The following is a 22,858-nucleotide window of genomic DNA, read 5'->3' as shown; positions in this document are numbered from 1 at the left end:
GGTGCCCTGCAAGGGAGTCTGTAATGACAAGGAGTCACCTGTCTAGCAGAAACAAGCTGAGGCTGGTCAACACCAACTGTGGTGGGTGCTGCAGGCAAGGTTCAAGGTGCTCCCTAGCAACACCCAGAGTGAAGGGGAGGGCTCTGGGCAGGCAGCAGAGCTACTCAGGTGTCCAAGAGAGCAATCAGCCTACAAACCCAGTTGTGGGTCCTCCCTACTGTTCTCAGACCTCTTGCTGCACATCCTGGCTCTCCTCTGTGGGAACATTCTGTTCCTCCAAAAACAGCACCAGTCATGAGCTTTGTCTTTTTAATAAAAAATAAACTGTCTGTGACAAGCAGTGTTCAGAATCTCAAAACATAGGGAAGGGGAGAGGTCAGAGGTCAAGGGGTCATCCAGGGTAAAGGAGTGAACAAGGCTCAGATTACCCCTGCCCTTCTAGCCAGGGCAGAAAGAACACAATCTACCTGAATAGAAGCAAGAGGGAAGCTGGTCAGACTTTAGGAAAGACTTCCTAGAGTCAGTGGTGCATGGTTGGTAAGGGGAGCAGGAATGGGAAGCTCCCTAGAGAATCCTGGAAACCCCTGGGAGAAGGGAGGGTTGGTATCCAGGTGGTAGCTGCTTTCAAGGTAGAGTTTCCAGGAGCAGAGTCTTAGTTTAGGGTCATTTTGATGTTCGATGTCCATGACCACAGGGTCCTGGAACAGTTTTTCCATATCTCCTGGAACAGTACGTTTCTGGAGGGTCCCTGGAATGGCCAGAAGCGTAAGATCCTCTCCAGGTCCTCTCATCATAGGTGCAGGCCTGGGGGCAGCCTCCCGTGAGAGAGCCCCTGGCTTGGTAGAAGGGAGTCCCATGCAAGACAGGCTGCCATGCACAGCCCCACAGGATGCCGCTGGTGGCACTGAGTGGCAGGAGAAGCTCCAGTCATGGAAGGAAGATGGTCTTTTGCGCTACTCCCACCCTAATCAGGGTGCTCTGCTCAGGGTCTCCCAGCCAGCATGGCCAGGAGCCTGCTCTACTCAACAGCTCTAGCCTGTGCCCAGAGTTTAAGCCACCTCAGTGCCCAGATGGTTGTTGTCAGCGTCCACATCACTGGCAGAGGTCCTGCATTCCTTGGGGGGCTGGAGGCACTGCTCCCTGCTCAGTGGGGCCTTCTCCCCAGGGGGCAGGGTCCCACAGCCCTGGACCTTGCCCCGAGCCCGGAGAGCTCCCAGTGGGGAGGCAAGGAGGACAATGAGGGCTCCTGAAAGCACTAAGGCGAGCAGAACAGTGACAATGAGAAAGTGAGGCCAGTAGGATCTCTGGGCAACCATGGCAGCCCCACCACCGACCCTGGTCAGCGGGACCTCCACTCGCTCCCGGGGAATGCCCGCCAGTTCAGGATCCAGGGCCAGGGACTGTTCCTCGCTGTCCACCCAATAGGAGACCACAGGGTATGAGAAGCTGTTTTCAGTGGCCACACACTGGTAGAGGCCCCCAACTCCATCCCGGGGCAACAACAAGAGGGAGCCATTGTAGACTGCAGAAGAGGCTTCTGGGATTGCTGCCAGGCCATGACTCCAGTGGTAAGAGGCCAGTGCTGACAGGTGGGGGCAGGGGAGCTCCAGGATGGAGTGGGGGACAGCCAGGACTTCTTTAACTGGAAGACAAGGAAAGGCCAAAACCGTTAAGGAAGCAGGGAAGAAGGAAGACAGGAGAGTCTCTAACGTACACCTAGACCCCCACTGTCATCACCAGCTTCTATTTCAACTTTCAAACTCAGTGGTCACCCCTTGTCTGTCTTCATCCTGGATCTCAAACACACCTTCAGTCCTTCTAATTCCAACTCTGTCACCAAACCAACTTCCGTCTCAATCTGAATCCCAGTTTAGTTTCCAGCTCAGAATTCCTGCTGTTCCTCCCTATAGCCAGGACCCAGATCTATCCCAACTCTGGAGGTCAGGTCTTAAGTCAGGCATGGAGCAGGAATGCCCACCCACTCAGAAGTCCTCCAGAACCCTGGAGCCTCCCCTGGTCCCACACTCACTGATTTGTGGACGGCTCTGAGGCCGGTGGCTCCTGCCCATGGGGCCATTGGCACATGCCCACCCTGGGTTCCCATGCTCCATGTCCTGCTTCCAGGAATTCCTGAAAAGACATAGCAAGCAAAAGTCATCCTTTGAAACAGACAAAAATGGGAACAGGAAGCCAGGCATGTGGTGCACACCTGTAATTCCAGCCACTCAGGAAGCTGAAGCAGGAGGATCTCAAGTTCAAGGCCAGCCTCAAAAACTTAGCAAAGCCCTAACCAGTTTAGTGAGACCATCTCAAAAATAAAAAATAAAAAGGGCTGGGGATGTTGCTCAGTGGTTAAGCAGCCCTGGATTCAATCCCAGGTACCAAAAAAAGCAGGGAGGGACTGGGGATGTAGGTCAGTGGTAAAGCACCCCTGGATTTTTAAACTCCAGAATTGCCCCGCCACAACAAAAAAAGGTAAGGAACCAGAGAAGGAAGGGAGGGAAATGCAGAGGGGAAAAGGTGGGTCAAGGAGACTAGGCAGAATAGAGGAAGGATGAAGAGCTAGGATGGCTAGAACAGCTTCAAAACTGCCTAGCAACATGCTATCCTAGGAAGAACCCACCCCAGAGGGTCCCTGGTCCCTTGGAGTGAATGTGTCAGTGCCCCAAGAGAGGGAGGAACAGTAGCAGAAGCTGGGTAAGAAGGGTCTCAGTGGGCCATCTTCAGCCACCATCCAGGACTGGCACTCACAGGTTGGGGGCAGAGAGAAGGCGACAGGTTCGAGATTCAGGGTCCCAGGCACAGTGGGGGTCTCGAGCAAGAACACAGTCCACACAGCTCTCATAGACACTACAGTTGGCTCGGGGCACCCTCCAGACACCTCCTGAGGAGCCAACAAAGAGTGCACCCTGAAAGAGAGATGAATAGTGTCAGAGAACCCAGGCCCAGGGAGCCAGCCCAACCCAGCCCCCAAGGCCAGCCCTACCAGATGGCCATTTGAGGATCAGGTCCCTTCTTACCTGGGTGGGGGCCAGTTGCAGGTTACGAACAGGTTCAGGGTCAGGAAACAGCTGAATTTCCTCTACCAGATAGGCATTGCTATCCCCACTCACCACAGCCTTGTGCAGGGACCCTGTGGCTATAGAGAAACAGAGCTGAACTCTCCTCTTGATATTAGAGCCCTTTCTACCTTGGTGTGGCCTCCCCAGCTGCCTGATGCTCCTGAAGCGCAATGTGCAGTGTGTAGAGATCAGTCAGACAACTCATTTTCCTCCGCATCCTGCTGATGGAGGTCTCTTGTAAATGACTTAAAGTCCCTGAGGCTACTCTCCTTTGCAACTGCATGAAAACTCTATCCCTGGAGAAACCCAGCTGCCCGCTTTCTCCATAGATATGGGACAGCGGGCACCTGACTGTTTCTGTTGAAAACCACATTACTGGCCTCCCTCACATCCATCCAATGTCTCCACTCAAAGGTGCCTTGGTGAGGTCTGCCCTGACCACCTTTTAATAAGTTGCAATCTACATGCCAGTGGAAACCCTGGGTTCAATTCCCAGTACAAAAAACAAAACAAAACAAAACGCAAAAGCCTGCAACCTAACAAGGCAACATAGAGACCCTGTCTCTAATATATACATATATATATACACACATATAGATGCACACACACACATATATATGTTGAGTATTAAAATATATTGTATATTTTATATATACATATAAACATATATTATAAAATATATAATAAACTATTTTTAACAAATCAATGAATCATTTCGTTACTACTTATTCATTAGATACTATGTAAGTTTTCTAAAACACAACTTGGAGATATCCAGCATGCTTCTTTAATTTCAGTACAATGGATTCAAGACCAAGTATACAGGTTACATGCATGCATCAAAGCCAAATTACAAATTACCATAGTCATCCTCATCCTCATCATTATCATCACATTTTCTTTTCAATGCATTTGATGATTCATTGACAGTATTTTGTGATGATACCATGTTAATGGTAATAAGAATGGTTTTGGACCCAATTAATGATAGATTAATCAGAATATTCTGAACTGCTGATGTGACAGGAATTAAGGCTTTTACAGCAGAGTACTGTGAAGCAGGCATCTGTACTGTAAACTTTTTTTTTCTTTTTTTCTTTTTTTTTTTTTTGCGGTGCTGGGGAATTGAACCCAAGGCCTTGTGCTTGCAAGGCAAGCACTCTACCATCTGAGCTATCTCCCCAGCCTGTACTGTAAACTTTTGCCCTGTTAGAGACATTGGAGTCCCAATTTAGTTGAAACAGACATAGTTTGTGGAGTACTTGGTCTGCTAGTAACTGAACCAACACTTAACCATGGAACTGCTTACTATTCTTCCTGCAGAAGTAGATGCTTTTTTTTGTAAAGACTTGAACCTACAGTTTGGAGCTGTTAAGCAATATCTATCAGGAGGCAATCTAGGACTTGAATATGGCTTGATTGATGATAAAAGGGTTTGATTTCTTTTTAGAAAAATATTTTGGTTTAGTTGTAGGTGGACACAGTACCTTTACTTTATTTATATGTGGTGCTGAGGATTGAACCCAGGGCCTTCAACATGCTAGATGAGCGCTCTACCACTGAGCCACAACCTCAACCCAGGGGTTTGATTTCTTTGCCTTGCTATATCTAATAAAAAAAAATCTCTTGAGGGAAGAGAGGTAAAAGATTGGTCAGCTCCACACTAGATTGCCAAGTGCACATCATCTGCATCAACAGTAGTTTTCTTAGCATGGCTAAAATAAATTTTAACATCATCTGGAATTGTGGTCACATATGGGAAGGCAAATTCCAACATCTGATCTTGGCTCCTATTCTGTAATCCCATATCCTTCAGGATTTGTGCCATCATCTGTGCTCCTTTTGGCATGCTCTTGGGAGAAGCCATCTTGCCACACCCCATGATATCCAGTGATCAAACTTCTCAGGCTAAATCATCCACATTAATGTTATTTCAGTCCTGATTTTGCTCACCCGTATTCCAGGGGTTGGAAAAACTGCACTAGGCAAAGAACTTGCATCAAGATCAGGACTGAAATAACATTAATGTTAGATGATGCTAACCCCAGCCCAGGGGTTTGATTTCTTTGCCTTGCGGTCTTCCACCACCACTGTAACGTCGCAGCAAGCCAGTGCACTACAGACAGAAACAGAAAATATCTTTTTTTTTTTTGTAATTGTAACCTCCACTGGCACTCCTGATTCCTCCTTACTGCTCTACTGGATTTTCTAATCTCATAACTAACATACTATAATATTATGTAATTTGCTTATTCAGGATGCTTATTGTCTGTCTCTATAAAGACACAAATTTGTGTTTGTTTTGTTTTGTGGTACTGGGGTGCTCTACCACTGAGCTACATCTCAGCCCTTTTTATTTTTATTTTGAGACAGGATTTCACTAAGTTGCCCAAGCTGGCCTGGAACTTGCAATCCTCCTGCCTCAGCTCCCACCAAGCCACTGGGAGTACAGGCATGTGCCACCACATCCAACTCCTGCCCATCTTTTTACCATCACAGGGGTCCCCCCGATTTTTTTTCCCCAGGGGGTGATGCTGGGGAACCAACCCAGGGGCTCATGCATGCTAGACAAGCACTCTACCACTGAGCTACATTCCCTGCTGAAGGAGTGATCTCAGGGCTCTTTCAGGGATGGTGTGTAGCTCAGTGGTTGAGTGCTTGCCTAGCATGCACAGTCCCCACCACTGCAACAATAACAACAGCAACAACAAAAAGGAGTGACCTTTATACACTGTGTTTCCAATTCTCCTCCTTGCATTCATTCTTCACCCCTGTTACATTTTTAAAACTGAAAGCACATAAAGAGTAGGGACTGGAGTGTCTTGTTCCCTACTGTATTTCCAGAACAGAGTGCTGAAGTATAGCAGAGCACCAGGCACATTAAACATTTGTAAAACAATGAATAAGTGATGGACTTGAAGGTTTCCCTATTTAGCCCCTGCTCTAGGAAGTGCCCTAGAGCCCCTTACTCACAGGTGCCCAGGTACATGACCAGATGATCTCGCCCATCAAGGCCTTGGGCTGTCTCCACTGCAAGCTGTGTGTACTCCACACCAGACTTCACCAGCAGGGGCGTCCCCACTACCTGCTTATCCATCAGGAAATGGTCCTTCATGAAGGTCAAAACTTTATCAGAGGAGGGACCCACAGAGCACTGAAGGAGGAAGGAGGCAGATCAGGTTGGCTTGCCCATCTCTTCAGCTCACCCATTGACTCTTCCCTCCCTTCCCTCCTCCCCCTCTGCTGTTTTCTTTTGCCTTCCTCTCCCAGGGCTGTCCTTATCTCAGGATGGTGGTTAAAAGCTCAGATTCTGGAACTGCCTGATACCAGCCTCAGCATGCCTGAGGTTCCTCAAGGGTGAACTGCCTCATAGGCTCCTGAGGATGAAATGCACTAATACATGAAAAGTCATCAGAACAGTGCTTGGCATGCAGTAAGTACTCAAGAAAACTTAATATTGCTGGGCTTGGTGGTGCATGCATGTAATCCCAGAGACTTGGGAGGCTGAGGCAAGAGGATTACAAGTTCAAGGCCAACCTCAAGAAATAAAAAGGGCTGGGGATGTGGTTCAGTGGTTAAGCCCCTCTGAGTTCAATCCCTACTACAAAAAAAAAAAAAAAAAAAAAAAAAAAAAGAAAAGAAAGAAAGAAAAGAAGGAAGGAAGGAAGAAAAAAAAGAAAGAAAGGTTAACTGTCACTACTGTCTTCCTTAGCACCTGCATCGCGGTGCCTGGCAGTCAGCAGGAAGCAGGAGAGGCTTCTTGCAGGCAAGACATAGCATAGGACCTGGCACAAGTGTGCTCAGGAAATGTTTGCTGAGTCAATGGCATAGAGGATATCACAGGAAGGGGTGGTGTGGCACGCAGTGTTTCTCATCATGGTTTTGCATGAACTTGACGCATGACTCTGGAAGAGTCCCTTCTCCATTCTGAGCCTCCTTTTTCTCACCCAACAATGAGGGGGTGGGACCGGCTGTTCTCTAAAGGCCCTGCCAACACAAGCATGCTGTGGCTCTGGGACACCTGTATCCTGATCTTCAATCAGAATCCTTGTTTTCCATAACCAAGAGCTTCTCTTAATGACAGACCAAACTCTGTCATCTACAATTGTGTCCTTAGACAAGTTATTTCACCTCTCTGAACTTCAACTTCCTCATCTATAAAGTGAGGTAATAGTATCTACATCCCATTTTGATGCCAGTTAGAATACATGCACCTACTTTTGCCCCTCCCAAAGGGTTTTTTTTTTTTTTTTTTTTTCCAGTATTGGGGAGTGAACCCAGAGGCACTCTGCCACAGTCCTTTTTATTTTGAGACAAGGTCTTACTAAGGTGTCAAGGCTGACCTCAAACTTGCAATCCTCCTGCCTCAGTTTCTCAAATTGCTGTGATTACAGGTGTGTGCCACCACACCCAGTCCAAAGGGATTTCTTGTTTGTTTGTTTTGTTTTTGATTGAATCCAGGGGCACTTAACAACTGAGCCACATCCCAGACCTTTTTATATTTTATTTAGAGGCAGGTTCTCACCGAGTTGCTTAGGGCCTCACTAAATTGCTGAGGCTAGTTCTGAACTCACAATCCTCCTGTCTCAGCCTCTCAAACTGCTGGGATTACAGGAAATATGCCACTGTACCTGATGGGATTTCTTTTTTTTTTTTTTTTTTTTTGAAGTCATAAAACTAAAGTGATGTGGAAAACAGGAAAGAAGGCAAAAAGCATTCACATCTTAGCAACTGTTAAGTAATGAGCAAACAAGACTGCCCGGAAACAGGAAGAGGGGAGGGGGAGGGAGAGAGAGAGACAGAGAGAAAGAAATCCTCTTCTTCAGGTACCCCTGGCCCCTAAATCATCTGATTTACAAGGTAGAATTCGTAAAGTGTGTGAATTATGGATCTGGCTACTTCTGAAAGTGAAATTAAAGGGAAGACTAAATAAAGATTATTTGAAAGTCAGTTTAAGAAGCAAACAGAACATCCAGGCATAGTGGTGCATACCTGTAATCCCAGTAATTAGGGAGGCCAAAGCAGGAGGACAACAAGTTTTAGGTCAGCCTCAGCAACTTAGTGAGACCCAATCTCAAAATAAAAAAATTAAAGATCTGGGGACGTGACTTAGTGGCAAAGTCCCTCCTGTTTCAACCCGCACAGTACCAAAACACACACACACACACACACACACACACACACACACACTAGATAGCCAAGGACTATCAGACTTGTAAGTAAAACCACAAAAAAATGAAAGAAAGAAACCAAACAAAGGAATAGGGGAAGAACAAAGAAAAACCTAAGAGGAAACAGAAATTATTCAGGGAGAAAAAAATGTCACAGAAAACTATCATCACTATCCTAGGAAAAGTTAGAATATTCAGAAAACAAGAATAGAATTCTGCAAAAGAGGAATCCTTACTTCACTGGGCAGCCAGACATTGCATGTATCCAGAAGGAAGTACAAACAACCACAATGTAACAATCTTGTCCATAAAAATCAAACCTGAATCTGATCAAGTCTCTAGCTCTAACCACTGAACTATTTATAAGAACTACTTAAACTACACCAGATGCAATCAATATACAGACAGTGGAAAACTCTAAGACAAGCAAATAAATTTCAAGAGAAAAATAGCAGATGGAAAGGAAATATACATATCTTCACTGTGGGTGCAGTAGTCCTAGCTACTTGGAGGCTGAAGTCAGAGTATCACTGGAGTCTAGAAATCTGAGGAAAGCCTGGTGTGCATCATAGCAAACCCCATCTCCATCTCAAAAAAAAAAAAAAAAAGAAAGAAAGAAAGAAAGAAAAAATAAAAGAAAGAAAGAAAATGAAAAGGAAAGAAGAAAAGAAAACAGGAAGGAAGGAAGAGAAACAGTTCAATACAAATTTTTTTTTTTTTTTTGCAGTACCATAAATTAAACCCAGGGCTTCTTCTATAACAACATTTAATTTAGCGGGGTGTGGTGGTGCATTCCAGCAACTGGGGAGGCTGAGACCAGTCTCAGCAACTGAGTGAGACCATCAGGAACTTAGCAAGACCCCATCTGAAAATAATAAATAAATAAATAAATAAATAGATAGATAAATAAATAAATAAATGGGACTGGGAACGTAGCTCAGTGGTAAAGTAGTCCTGGGTTGTTCAATCTCTGATACAAAAAAAAAAAAAAAAAAAAAGCGGGGGGGGGAAGCCATGGGATGCAAGAAACACAATCACAATATGTGAATATGTGTCAGGAAAGAAATCAGGGAATCCCCAGGATGATGAAGAAGGGGGATTCCAGGAGAGCAGCTGATGCAGAGGGCCTCCAGTCTAGACAGGGTAGATGTGAAGGCTCTCCAGGAACATGAAACTGTTAAAATAGCTAATGGGCTTGTCTTCAGAAAATATGCAGATAATTCAGGAAGAATTTGAGGTTGAAGTAGAAATAAGAACTTGGAAAACAAAGCAAGGGAAAAAACCCAGATAATTACTGACCCCAGGAGAATCAAATTTATACAAAAAGGCAAAGTAATCATTTTATATTTTACATGTATTATATATGTGTGTGTGTGTATATATATATATATATATATATATATATATATATATATATATAATATGAGGTTTTTTTTTGTTTTTTGGTTTTTTTTTTTTTTTTGTGCCAGGGATTTAACCCAGGATGCTTAACCACTAAGATACCTCCCCAGCACTTTTTTTTTTTTTTTTTTTAATTTAGAAACATGGTCTCACTAAGTTGCTTAGGGCCTCACTATGTTGCTGAGGCTGGATTTGAACTCGAGATCCTCCTGCCTCCTGCCTCCTGAACTGCTGGGATTACAGCCATGTACCACCATGTCCAGCAGATCAATATTGTATTTTATATCTTATTATTCACAGTTGAGCCATGTAGTAAGTTGCCCAGGTCTCACAAAGTTGTCCAGGCTGTTGCAATCCTCCTGCATCAGCCTTCCCAATAGCTAAGATTACAGGCATGTATCACCATGCCCAGCCACTGCGGGTTTTCTGGAACATTGCATATATCCAGAAGGAAGTACAAACAACCACAATGTAACAATCTTGCCCACAAAAATCAAACCTGAATCTGATTAAGTCTCTAGCTCTAACCACTGAACAATTTACAAGAGATACTTAAACTACACCAGATGCAATCAATATACAGACTGTGGAAATCAGGTATCTATGTAACTTTTGACTTTTTAAACCATATATATATATACATATATATGTATATATATCCATATATATATATATGTATATATATCTTTGATTTTTAAGAAAGTTACATAAGAAATGCAGTTGAACATGCCAAAGACAGTCTGGCACACTGTTGCCTTAATTCCTCAGTAATATGTTCAGATATTTGGTGTGCACTTAGTCTTGGAGAAGAGGTACCTGGCAACTGTGCTGGATGTAGGATGACATTGGACACCTGTGAAATGTGGGCAGCTGGACTGAGTGTAATGTAAATGGGCCAAAGTCAGCATTTATAAGATACTGACCCAGCTCCAGACAGGACTGGTAGGTAACAAACAGTTATTGGACATTTATCACATTATGATAGTTGCTTCTACATGCATGTTATATGTATACCTCTTTGTAGGGGCTTTGCTGGGGGATTGGTTATACTCACACTGCCTGGCCGGGGATTGATCTCACTGTCACTATAAGTAGTCCAGCGTGAAGTTTCTTTGTTTAATTCCTTGTATTTCCCCTTAAAGACGTTCTCAATGTCCGTGACAGAGAAGGCACACACTGCAGAACTCCTGGTCCCACCGACCTGCCTGAAGACAGCCAGAGGGGATAGATGCTATCTATGGTTTTCTCATCCAAGTCAGCAACCCCTCCAGCCCTGGCCACACTCAGTGAGAGGGTGGCAGGAGCGTGAAGCACTGGGCAACCTCCAACTGCCTCTTCTTCCCCTTGCAATGGTGATAAGCTTTGGGAGAGCCCATGGAGTTGCCTGAGTCTAGCCCACGGCCTGGCTCTAGGCCCATCTTAGAATCTGAAATGTGATTATCCTTAATGAGAATTAATTGGGGCACAGGCCCTGGGGTGGCTCCTGCCTCGGCTGGGCTATACCCATAAGAAAGGCAGTACAAGCAGCTCCAGGATAGCTCCACATGAAGCCCTATTCTTGAGGCCCCTTGGATTCTTTGTTCTCAGAGAATCTACAACAGCCTGACTACTAGAGTATTTTTATTTCTTCATTTGTGGTCTATGAAGACAGAAGATGTCTCTTTCCTCTCTGTATTGAGGATTTAACCTACTTTACTACTGAGTTACATCCCCAGCCTTTTTAATTTTTTTTTTTTTTTTTTTTTTTTTTTTTTTTTTTTTTGAGGCAGGGTCTCACTAAGTTGCTTAGGGCAACTTTAATGGCTGAGGCTGGCCTCAAACTTGCATCCTGCCTCAGCATCCAGAGTTGCTGGGATTACAGGCATCTGCCACCACGCCCAGCTCTTTCTCTCTCTTTAACCTGACCATTGTACACAGCTTTGAATCTCATGGATACCAGACTCTACTTACACCAGATAACTTTGGTATTTAACACACTGTCAGTAGTGTGGTGGTCTGACCCCACTAAACATGGTGGGGTCAGAGCATGGCTGAGAGACCTTGGAAAAATCAGTTAACAGTTCTCAGCCTGTAAACAATGACTTTATTTTTCTCTAGTGATAGTGATGGTGTTTCCCTCTTTGCCCTGGCCATTAGGAAACTCAGAGATAAATTTGTGGTTGGCAGCCAGGGACTATACAATATCTTATGAAAAGCATCACTGGCCTTAACTCTAGCTATTGCAGCTTCTTCTTTATTCCTTTTTTCTTTCTCTTTCTGTTTTTTTTTTCTTTAATTTTATTTAACGTCTTGTATTCTTTCATTTCTTCCCATTTTCTTATCTATTTTATTGATTTTAACATTTGCTTTTTGTGAACTTCTTCCCATCATTTCAGAGGCAGTTAGGATAAACTAGTCAGAATCTCTCTGAGCTTTACATTTCCCATCTATGTGAAGGACATGAGTGAAATTCCTGGGATGTGGTGACAACCAAATCAATGCCTTTCTATCTGTCTCCTTTCCGTGAGCCAGGGAGCCACTGACCACAGACGTTCTTCTAGCCCGGGTGTTCCCAACCTCCAGCTCACCACTGGGAGGTGAAGACTGCATAGATGCGGAGAACGGAGGGAGAATCGGCGGGCAGTAGAACCGCGTGGCGGATGACGTTGAAGGGCAGCTGCCCGGGTTGGGTACAGAGCAGCTGGGCCTTCAGGAAAGTGGTCCATTTCTTCTGCAGCAGCTTCTCACCGCCCACGTCATTCTGCGGGAGCTCAAGGAGTCAGGGAACGCCTCCGCCCCGCCTATCCCAGTTCCCATTGGGCCTCTGGAACTCTGCCCCGCCTCTGCCACCTTCCCATTGGCTCCCCCGCAAACAGACCCGCCTCCCGCCCAGGCAGCAGACCTTGCAGACTTGAGCCACCCGGGAGGTATGGAGCTTCTCAAAAAAGTCAAACTCGCTGGCTGTCTCCTCGAAGAAGAAGTAGACGACCTCAGTCGAAGGGATGGCTGCCACGAAGGAGGCGTCCGCTGCAGGGCAGGGGCAAAATGGGATTAGTGACTGAGCACCTTGATGGCCAGGGTTCCCTTTGGTGAAAACCCTTGGGTTGGTTCTAGGATCCATGAAACAGGTTGCCCTCAGATCCCACAGCTTGTGATGGTGTGTGTGCGCGCACGCAGCTGTTTAATTTATTTACATAAGACAAAAACTTCAGGAGAATTGGAGGTTTGTCCTCTTCCTTGCTAAACCCCCAGTGCCTAAGAGTGATGCACATAGTGTGTATCACTTTTAGTATGCACACATAGTATGCATTGATTAACAACTCAGTGCCAGGTCTCGGAGACTCGGGAAAGGGGCCAGACCCGTGCTGGCTGGAAGTCAGATCCTTACGGTGCAGCCAGCGGAGGAAGGTGTCAGTCTTGAGGACAGGCTGAGAGCCCAGAGTGCGCATCAGGATGGGCTCACTGCCCAGGAAGTTGTTCATGGTGCCAGAATAGAGCATCCCATCTAGGACCAGAGGATAAGGGAGGAGAGAACTTAGCAGGTGGAGGGTGCCCTGCCCTGCCTGTGATTGGAGCCAGTTTGTCCCCTTCGTTTTTTCTATGACTTCCTGCAGAGCCCCAAAGCCCAGCTCACACACCCCCATACCCAGCACACACAGGCACTCTTTGTAGGTCCCTTTTTCCACGGGAAATGACCACTGTGACCTTTTGTGTTGGGCACTCTTCCAGTCTTTCTCTGGCTACTCCTTCACATACCAGCTGAACCACTTGCATTCACTGATCTCAGAAGGTGACTACATTTTTTTCTTCCACACCTCGAGTCCTACCTTTCTCTTCCTGGAACACCTTCCCTGTCCCTCTACCTAATATCTTTCAAGTCCTGCTCAAAAGTCAAAGGCCACCTCCTCCAGGGAGTCAGGGTGGGAAGTCTGTCATGATTTGTATCAGGAAAGGCACCAGGCCATGATTTCTTCTTTGTAACCCCTTTTATACCCAGCCCCATGCCTGGCACACCAGAGGAGATGTCCGCACAAGTATACATTTGTTGAACAAATAAACGAATCCCAGTTCTCTTCTCTGCCTGACACCCTTCCCAGATCATCATGCTCTTTGTCTCTCTACATCTATCTGTCTCCTTCCATCTCCTTATGACAGTTATAGTAGAAGTTGGTGGTTGGATGCCTGATTCTCCCTCTAAATCTTGTGTTCTGAGGCTCCTGGCTCACCTCTCTGTCCCTTGCCTTTTAGGAAACTCTATCATATTCCATATTTTACAGTGACCAGAAAAGGCAGATGTTGGGATGGACCAGGAGGACTGACACTCACCCACCAAGACAGCTGTGTTCTTGTGAGCAGGGTCAAAGGGGCTTTGGCCTTTCCCTTCCATGACCTTGTTCTCTAAGATGGGTAACAGGTTGGAATCTTGAAGTCCCTAGAGGTGGAGAGAGGCTGGGGGCCCAGAATGCCAGGGTCTCACATCTGGGAAATGAGGGGCATGAGGGAGGAAGGGACAGGGAAATGTGTCTGGGGCCAGGAAGCTCATGAGGGTCCTGAGGGACCAGAGTTTTCCAGAGCTACAGAGGACAGGCTGGGGTAGCTGTGAGAAAGGATTTTGGGGCCAGTGAGCTGGATGTCAGGTAACTCACAATGAAGGTACAAGCTGGGCTGAAGGCAAAGGTGCCACAGGCATAGAGATGAGTGGTGTTGAAAGAGACCAGGACACGAATGAAGTTGAAGCACTGTGTCTGGGAGAGACAGAGAATTCAGATCTCCAGACCTTTTCCCCAAACTCCTGGCTCCCAGAGGTTGTCCCTTCACTTCCATCTAAGGTCATTCAGTAATGGCCTTAGAGATACCACGATTCTCCACCCAGAGCCACCATGTCCCCGCCTCCACTTACCTCATTACTCTTCTTAAAGGCACATTCACTCTTTTTTCTGTCACTGGCTGGCCAGGGTATCTGAAGGAAGAGAGTTGGGAAGGGGAGACAAAGGGAAAAGAGGTCTTTAGATCTTCTGTGACCTGCTATCCCCTTCTCAGAGCTGGCATGAAATTGCAAGTAGGCATGTGGTTAGTGACTTGCTGATGGACAGTAACGTTTGTAATCCGGGCTATCAACCTGATAAAACTAATATTTTTCAGGACACAGCTCCATGGCAGAACGCGGCCTATGGAATCAGACAAACCTGAGTTCAAATCTAGGCTCTGCCACTTACTAAGTGATTTGGTCAATGTCATAGACTGCAGGACTGGAACTGGGGCTCAGTGGCAGAACGCTTATCTAGCATGTATAAGGCACTGGGTTTGATCCTTAGCACCTCATAAAAATAACAAATAAAATATAGGTATTCTGTCCATCTACAACTACAAAATTTTTCTTAAATGTCATATGCTGCAGATGGACACACCAGGTAGTCTACATAAACACTCAATGCAAAGCATGAGTTCTCAGATCATGTGTTTCCTGGAGTTGTTGTCAAAACCTCAGTTCCTGGGTCACACCTCAGAAAATCTGCATTTTTTTTACCAACACTGCATATATGCAGGTGGTCAGCAGACCACATATTGAGAATAAACCATGGAATTGATCAGTATTTACTTACTAACACCCTCTTTCTTCCTTCCTGTTCCTCACTCCCTCCCATTACTCCCGTTAGTAGGGTGACAACACTATAGAAGCTTCAGTGATTTCCATCAGTGGGTGGATATCAAATTATATCAAATTATTGATATAATTTGAGTCAATGTTTATCTCATATGTCAATGATTTCCATATCAGTCATTTTGAGTCAATATTATTCAACAAAAATTCATGACATCAATAAATAATGAAGCCACAATAACATTTCCTGTCTGTTATATTGTCAAGATATATATAACAAGAATTGCTGCTGATGGTAGATAACAGCAATTGGGTTGTTACTCATCCACAGGCAGCCCCAGCATAGGGCAGCTGCTGGCGCCCTCCTGACTCCCAGCCCACACCCAACATCCTCACCATGTTCCTTAGCTTTGGAACTCCTGGATCCTGGATACTCAAGGCCAGAATGGCCTCTCGAGCCCCCACATAGAGAGTATTTTCATCACCACTCAGGAGGAGAGTGTCAAAGTCCTGGAGGCCCTTCTTGTGGAAGAAGCTCAATGCCCTGCGTCCATCTCCTGTTGGTCAGAAGGAGACAATGAGAAAGTGATGGGCAGCAGCTGATTCCCAAGACAAAGGTAGGACAAGGTCAAGCTTGGCAGGAGCAGCAGAGGACCTGGGAGAAAGACAGACCTTGAGAGCTGAGCATATCCAGCCTCGGCAGCTGAAGCCACTCTTCTCCACCCGAATTCCCTGCTCCCCACCCTCCTGGCAGTCACAGGAGCTTTGCATGTTGAGCCCACAATAGAGAGATGTTGCCAGGGACAGGGCAATGACAGCCCTGGGACGGGGGGAGCGTGGCCCACACCCCAGGCAGACAGAAAGGAGATTAAGAGGGCCCCAAGGGTTGCTCTTTCAGGACTAGGGGGCTGCAGTGGGAAGGACACCTTGATCCCCATTGGGAGGGGTTCCACAGTCAGATGGACAGGTAGAAAGGTGTTTCCAATTACAAGCAGGGAAGGGAGGGACAGACAGGACTGAGCATTGGGGTTGTGGGGTTCCTCTTGATGCCCCCACCACCAACCCACCTCCTTCCTCTATCACAGGAAATTTCCACCACTAAAAACATGGTGTGCAGAAAGGAAACAGTTTTCTTCTTTTCTGAGTTCTGTGTGGTCATGGCTGAATGTCATCTGGGCATCCGGTTGGGGGAGACTCATTTAAGTCCTATCCATTTTCTAAATATAACATGGTGATGGTGGTGGTGGTGTGTATGTGTGTGTCCCATTAGCGCATCAGTTAGGGGAAAGGAGCTATTCAATTCCTTTCTCACCATCACATCTTAACCTTAGAGGGCTGACTAGCACCCTGTTACCTTTGCAGGCTCAAAGAATCTTAGAACTAAGAAGAGGAGTTGAAGAATAAAGTAGGGAAGGTGCTAGAAGGGCTGGCCTCAGGAAGAGGGGTCTCCTAGAGACCAGGCCTCCCTCAGAACTGTACACACCGCTCAATTACTGAAATGACCACCCTGCAGCAGGATTGTCTGCTCGTTCTGCTCCCCAAAACCCTTTGAGGCTATGAGCTCCTTTAGAGCTGGCTAAGTCTTGTCTAGGTTTGTACTCCAACACAGAGGAATCCTGTCCATCAATGGCAACTATAAGTCAGGGACAGCGGTGCATGCCTGTAATTCCAGATACTCAGGAGGCTGAGGCAGGAGGATCACAAGTTCAAAGCCAGCCTCAGCAATTTAGCAAGGTCCTAAGCAACTTAGGGAGACTTGTCTAAAAAAAAAAAAAAAAAAAAAAAGGGTTGAGATATGTTAAAACACCTCTGGGTTCAAGCCTCAGTGCCAAAATAAGCAACAACAACAAAAATCAACAACAAAAACAACTATATTTCCTTTACCAGGTTGCCCCAGAAAGATGTGAAAGACACAGCTGTGCCCTAGAGACCTGTCCCTACAACCCCTACTGGGGCCGTGTCTTTCCCTGAACCCTCTCTCTGGGGACAAGAGGGCCAGCAGCCCCACAGCTCCAGTAGAAAACAGCCAAGCTATGCCTGCAGGGTGCCAGGGCCCACTCCCCAACCAGACCATCCCAAGTGCTTGTACTCCTGGTGTCTAGGACAGGGAATGGTCCAGGGTGATCTCTGCAGGTTACCTGTGCCTGGCATGCCAGGTCTGCAGATGATCCTCTAGCATGGGCCTTGATGGGCCTTGATTTGGGGGCATCTGGGGGCGTGAAATCAGTTAGGGATTTAAGGTACCCCGGATTTAAGCTGACAAGGAAGGGGGAAAAGATATCACCAACTTCGCAGAAATGAAAGAAGTGGTGCCCTGGAGAACCTCTGGAGAACCTGTGGTCCCTCTCTTCCTTTCCCTGAATCTGTACCTCAAGTAGGTTGCTTCTCAATCTTAATTTCTATTTCTGGCTGTCTCTCTTTCTCTGAGGCCCTCAGTTGCTGTTTCTAGGACTGGGGATGTAGCTCAGGGGTAGAGTGCTCGTCTAGCATTCACAAGGCCCGGGTTCAACACACACACACACACACACACACACAAGGTGGTTGCCTCACACTTGCTTAGCATCCCTGTTTCTTCATGTCCATTTTCTCCCCCTCTCTCTCCTTCCTCCACTCCCTCCAGTTCATGTTCCCCATCAGATACTTACCCGCATAATATTTGACCCTGGGCACAGGTCCCTGCCCACCACTCTCTGCGGTCGGAGGTGACAGCAACAGCAACAGCAGTTGAAAGAAGAAGAGACCCAGGAGGCTCCAGGGGTCCAGGCCCAGGGCTGGGAGGGCCATGCTCAGCCAGAGGCTGTCACCAGACGGCTCTGAAGAAACAGGCACCAGGGCACTTTCTGGATGAGCAGTTCTTACCACATGCCCACTGAGGACCAATAGCACAGCCCCAGGCAGCAGAAGGGTGTGTGTAGTGGGGGGGGGGGGTGCTACATGGGAGGGGACAGTTCCCTATCTGGAAGTGCCCTCAGTCTCATTTCCATTACACTCACAGGCCTCAGTTCTTGCTTAACTTGACCCTCTGGGTAGAGACCCTGGTGCTCCCCATCCTGTCCTTCCCACCTGTAGCTCTGCTCCAACTTCTTCTGTTTTTTGTTTTGTTTTGTTTTGTTTTGTTTGGTACCAGGGATTGAACCCAGGGTGCTTAACCACTGAGCAACATCCCCAGCCCATTCATATATTTTCTATTTAGAGACAGGGTGTTGCTGAGTTACTTAGGGCCTCACTATATTGCTGAGGTTAGCTTTGAACTCCCGATCCTCCTGCCTCAGCCTCCTGAGCGGCTGGGATTTCAGGTGTGTGCACCACGGCACCTGACTGCTCCAACATTTTCTAACTTAACTCAAAGGGAAGTTTTTGGGTCTTTCCTATCTAATCTTCCCCCCTCCCAGAGCCCAGAGCCCAGAGCCCAAACCATTGCCTGCCCTAGGTAGGGGACTTTCTGGGGAGCAAGTTCCTATACTCAAAATATAGATTCTTAGGATTTGACTCTCCTATCACTTTTAGATCTGTTGACAAATTTTGCCTCGTACTCACCCCTGACCCAGGTAGGTGGACCAGGTCTGAGTCAGCCAGCTCTCCTCTCCCCCAGCCCCAGGGGTTCAGGGTCTTTGATTCTTAGGCCCACCTGGCCCTCTTCTTCCAGGGAGGTGATGCAAGTCCATCAGCCAGTTTGGCTACCAGTATTTCCTGAGGGGAAGCCTGGCTGGCTGTGTCCCAGCCTCTGTGGCTGTCCCCTCTCCCTTATCTCTCTGCTCCTGCTGTTGGCCTCCCTGAGGTTCTGCAGCACATTCCCCTAAGATCACCAATCGCCAGCTGCCCATCTCACCTCACGTCCCCTCGGACCAGCCACAGTGGGAAACCCTGGTGTGCAGGCTCTGGGGTGGGGGTGCCATCCAAGAGAAGGAAGAAGGGGATGCCCAGGCCCCAGAGGCAGGGAAAAGAAGGCTCAGCCCGGCTGGAATGAGAGCACGGCCCTCCAGGTGCCCATCGTCCCAAAGCCAACACAGGAGTTCTGGGCCAGGGAAACCAGAATTTCCACCTCAAGTTGTGACAGATCCTGGCTTGGGCGGAAGTCAGTGGGTTGGGAGGGGAACAAAAAAAAAAAAAAAAAAAAATGCTCACCCGCCTCCCAGGAGACACACCTCTCTCCCTCCCTCCTCTTGCCTCACTCTATCCAGAAAGTTTAAAAGGCCCTTCTAGGTCATTTCAGTGATTCTCCTGCCTCTTTCTCATATCACATCCAGTCTAACCAGCATAACTGTGGTTTCTCCTGCTCAAGATTTCCCAGATAGGAGATATGGTATCATGATCTTTCATATTCCTCTTTCCACTTACCAGTATGCTGGGGTCTTACCACTCCTACCTACTGGGAAGTCCCGATAGCAGTCTAAGCTTCATATCTCCCACTTTTGGTTGGGCTACTATTTATTTATTTATTTATTTATTCCTGATTGAACACAGGGGTGCACTTCTACTGAGCTACATCCCCAATCCTTTTTTATTTTGAGATAGGGTCTTGCTAAGTTGCCCAGGATTGTCTTGCAATAGAGATCCTCCTGTCTCAGCCTCCTGAGCTGCTGGGATTACAGGTGTTCACCACCTATGCCCAGCAAGGCTATAATCTTTAAAAGATTAAAAAAAAAAAAAAATTGTATTAGGCTCTTATTCATGACTTTGCTGAGGAAGTCCCTCCTTGCAGTGTGATCTCCATCATTCTCAGGAAGCATCAGGCCAATGGGAAGCCCAGGAAATTTCCCGTCTGAGCTCATGTTTAATGAAATGCACTTCTGAGGCACTCAGCCCCTAATGGTGGCTGTTCATTCCTCCCTAAAGGCTCCAGAGGGACCTCATAATGCAGGGTTAATGAGGCACTGTGGCCTATAAAGTGAGTAGGCTCCTGCCCACTCAGCCAGGTCAGCTGACTATAGGTTAAAGAGCACAGATGTTCCTGGGCCAATCCAACTCCAATAAATAACCCACCTCCATCTTAAGTGCACATTCCTCACTACCAGGAAGTTCTTGCTGTAGTTTAACTCACATCCCTCCTGCCACAGCACCAGTCGACAAGGATGGTGATACAGCCCACGACTTCTTAGAATTCCCTATCAGAGCCCACCTGCCCATCTTTCTTCTCTCCCTCCTCCTATCATCTCTCAATTTCCCAGGGGTTGGTTTTAGACCGACCCCTCCTGACCACCATTTCTATCAAGACTTGCATAAGACTCCTGCAAAGTCGGTTGGAGGCTGATTGCCAAGTCTCTGCCAGGCTCTCAGAATCAAAGGAAACTTCCATTCCCGTGACCCCATTTGCAAAGGCTCCTTGAAACTCCCCCCAGCTCAGATTTGGGAAGCCAACCTGCCCCAGGGCCTTCTCCATTTGAGCAGATTAGCTTATCTGGGTCACTGGGAGGAGATTTGATGGGGGAACTAGAGGCGGGGAGTTCCAGTCGCACTCCTCCCTGTCTGATGGCCTATTCCCAGGCTCTGGCAGTGGTAGACTTGATACCCCGCATTAGTTCCTCCCAAGACCCTGGATTCCCCTTCAAACCAGACCTCCTCTCTGCAGCCCCTCCAACCAACATGGAGAGTTGTACTGTGGACTTCTGTGTCCTGTCAGGAATTTCAGCAGGTCACTGCCACCAAAATCCCATTTCATTTTACTTATTTATTTTTTTGCAGTCCAGGGGATTGAATTCAGGGGGGCTTGACCACAATGAGGTACATGTCCAGCACTTTTTTTTTTTTTTTTGAGGCAGGGTCTCACTAAATTGCCCAGGTTGGCCTTGAATTTGTGATCTTGCAATCTTCCTGACTCACCCTCCAGAGTTGCTGGGATTATAGATGAGCACCACCATGCCCGATCACAACCTCATTTTATTTTTTACTAAAATTTGTTTTATTTATTTATTTTTAATTTAGTTTAATTTAATTTGCAGGACTCAGGATAGCACCCATGGTCTCCTGACTGCTAGGCAAACACTCTCCCACTGAGCTGCATTCCCAGACTTAACATAATTCCATTTTAGAGAGAAGAAAAGTGAAGCCCAGGGAAGTGACACAGCTAGAAGCTAAGTTAAATTCAGCTCTGCTTCATTCAGAAGCTAATCCCTTGGCTACACAGTTTCTCTGGAGTCCTGCTCCCTCAGTCCACCTCCTGTCTCCTCATCCCCCTCCCCCACAAGAAAATTCGGTTCAGAGCCACTTGAAAGGAGAAGGTGAGTGCTGGGGTGGGAAAGTAGCAAGCTCTATCTCTTCTTGGCTAGAAAACAGTATCTCTGGGGCGATTCCTGATTCAGAGAGAACAGAAACCTACCTGAAGAGAGGCCATCACACCTCCTTGCCTCCCCTACCACCTTCTGCCACCCCCTGCCTCCATGTCCAGTTCAGCAGAAAAGCCCAATGGAGTGGTGAGGCACTCTGTCCCCAGCAGCGCACCCCTCCCAACAGAGCCTCTGAAGTCAGATTCAAAGTCTCACAGGTTGCAGCTGGCAGAGCCCACAGCCAGGGCCAGCGTCACGTCACGGATGCGTGACCAGTATAATCACACAGGGCCCTGTGCTCAGAAGGGCCCACGCTTGGCCTAATGCTGTTTTGAAAGTCTTAATAATTTTTGAGCAGGGGACCCACATTTTAATTTTGCACCTAGCCCCACAAATTATGCAGCAGGTCCTGCCCACAGGAAGCTCAGAGCCAGCAGCGCCCCACCTCCTCCTTCACTGTACAAATGAGGAAACTAAGGCCAGAGAGGGGAAGCACTCTGGCTGGGGCAGCAGGTCAGGTGGGGTGGCAGTGGGGTTAGATGTTCAGGGACCGGCTATCAGAGCTATATCATAATCATAGCTCCAATCTGGGGGTTCCCTACCTCATTGCTTCACAAGCCCTGGATCCCAGCCTGGGGACCTCCACCATAACAATGCTGAGTTTAACCTCTCCCCTGGCCAGGGTCCAGCTCCCCCACAGACTCCTCCTCCACAGCCTCTATATCCCATGCGACAATAGCCCCTTCCTGCCAGGCTTCATTGCCCAGAGTGGAGACCCAGATGTGCAGGCGGAGGTGGGAGGGGAGATGGAGGGATAGATTTTCACCCTACACCAGCTAGCTTGGAACCTCGACCAACCTCAAGGCCTCTGTCTTTTCAGAGCTCTGCAGGGAAGGGCTCCTGGAGTCAGGACAGAAGCCACTCTGGGTCTCACCAGTGACCTGGTAGGTTCAGTTTCCCCCACTTCCTCCTCCCTCCCAACCTCAGGGGCAGCCCTCAGAAGAGTGCAGACTTGGGGAACATCTGCTTCCCGACTCCCCTTCCTTAGACCCACCAACCCTGCCCCTTACCTGTCCTATGATCACAAGCAAGTCAAATCAACTTATGTGCGTTTAAGTGCCTACTGTATGGAGGGGATTTCCCCAGCATCCCCCCCCCTTCCCACCCCAGCCTTCCTGCCACCCACACAGCCCCAGTCCCTCCTAACCCCTTACCCAGTGCCTCCTAGGTCCCTTCCTCCAGTCTGACTAGTGCTGGAAGGCTGCGCACAGTATCGCACACAATGGCCCGACCCCTCTTCTGCCCCCTCCTCAGGGCAGAGCCAGCGCCAGACAATGGCCCGCCTCCTCCTTTCAGAACTGTCAGCTCTCCCGCTCCCTT

General features: G+C 47.5%; 1 protein-coding gene and 1 pseudogene across 6 annotated transcripts; both read right to left on the bottom strand.

Moving 5' to 3' along the window:
• Positions 1-295: 295 nt before the first annotated feature.
• On the bottom strand, positions 296-19,262 carry SEMA4A (semaphorin 4A). 5 transcript variants are annotated; one of them, XM_079104314.1, is made up of 15 exons: positions 19,045-19,262; positions 17,861-18,028; positions 15,612-15,772; positions 14,514-14,573; positions 14,260-14,358; positions 13,940-14,045; positions 13,002-13,118; positions 12,516-12,640; positions 12,202-12,374; positions 10,689-10,839; positions 6,036-6,216; positions 3,021-3,139; positions 2,752-2,909; positions 2,030-2,130; positions 296-1,642 (listed from the first exon to the last, which is right to left on the bottom strand). In XM_079104314.1, exons 2-15 carry the CDS (start codon positions 17,997-17,999, stop codon positions 1,050-1,052), a joined length of 2,283 nt encoding a protein of 760 aa, XP_078960440.1. In that variant the 5' UTR covers positions 18,000-18,028; positions 19,045-19,262; the 3' UTR covers positions 296-1,049. The 5 variants fall into 5 exon arrangements, with proteins under 5 accessions (XP_078960440.1, XP_078960441.1, XP_078960442.1 ...); XM_079104315.1 differs by lacking the exon at positions 19,045-19,262 and adding an exon at positions 18,753-19,025; XM_079104316.1 differs by lacking the exon at positions 14,260-14,358.
• On the bottom strand, positions 3,146-5,004 carry LOC306640645 (transcription initiation factor TFIID subunit 9-like; annotated as a pseudogene). Its single transcript has 3 exons — positions 4,640-5,004; positions 4,249-4,504; positions 3,146-4,128 (listed from the first exon to the last, which is right to left on the bottom strand). The product of its transcript is annotated as a transcription initiation factor TFIID subunit 9-like (transcript).
• Positions 19,263-22,858: the final 3,596 nt, after the last annotated feature.

The sequence above is a fragment of the Sciurus vulgaris genome (genome assembly GCF_902686455.1).
Source record: "Sciurus vulgaris genome assembly, chromosome: 1".
NCBI lineage: Eukaryota > Metazoa > Chordata > Mammalia > Rodentia > Sciuridae > Sciurus > Sciurus vulgaris.
This window is presented reverse-complemented; position numbering and strand designations above follow the sequence as displayed.

What these genes read in the sequence shown, in the direction of transcription:
- SEMA4A (XM_079104314.1), bottom strand. Translation starts at nt 17,999, where the DNA reads ATGGCCCTCCCAGCCCTGGGCCTGGACCCCTGGAGCCTCCTGGGTCTC. An exon ending in CCTTTAAGAAGAGTAATGAG is followed by an intron (nt 14,359 to 14,513) that starts GTAAGTGGAGGC and finishes TGTCTCTCCCAG; the next exon opens with ACACAGTGCTTCAACTTCAT. An exon ending in GCAGTCTTCACCTCCCAGTG is followed by an intron (nt 10,840 to 12,201) that starts GTGAGCTGGAGG and finishes GGCTGTCTTCAG; the next exon opens with GCAGGTCGGTGGGACCAGGA.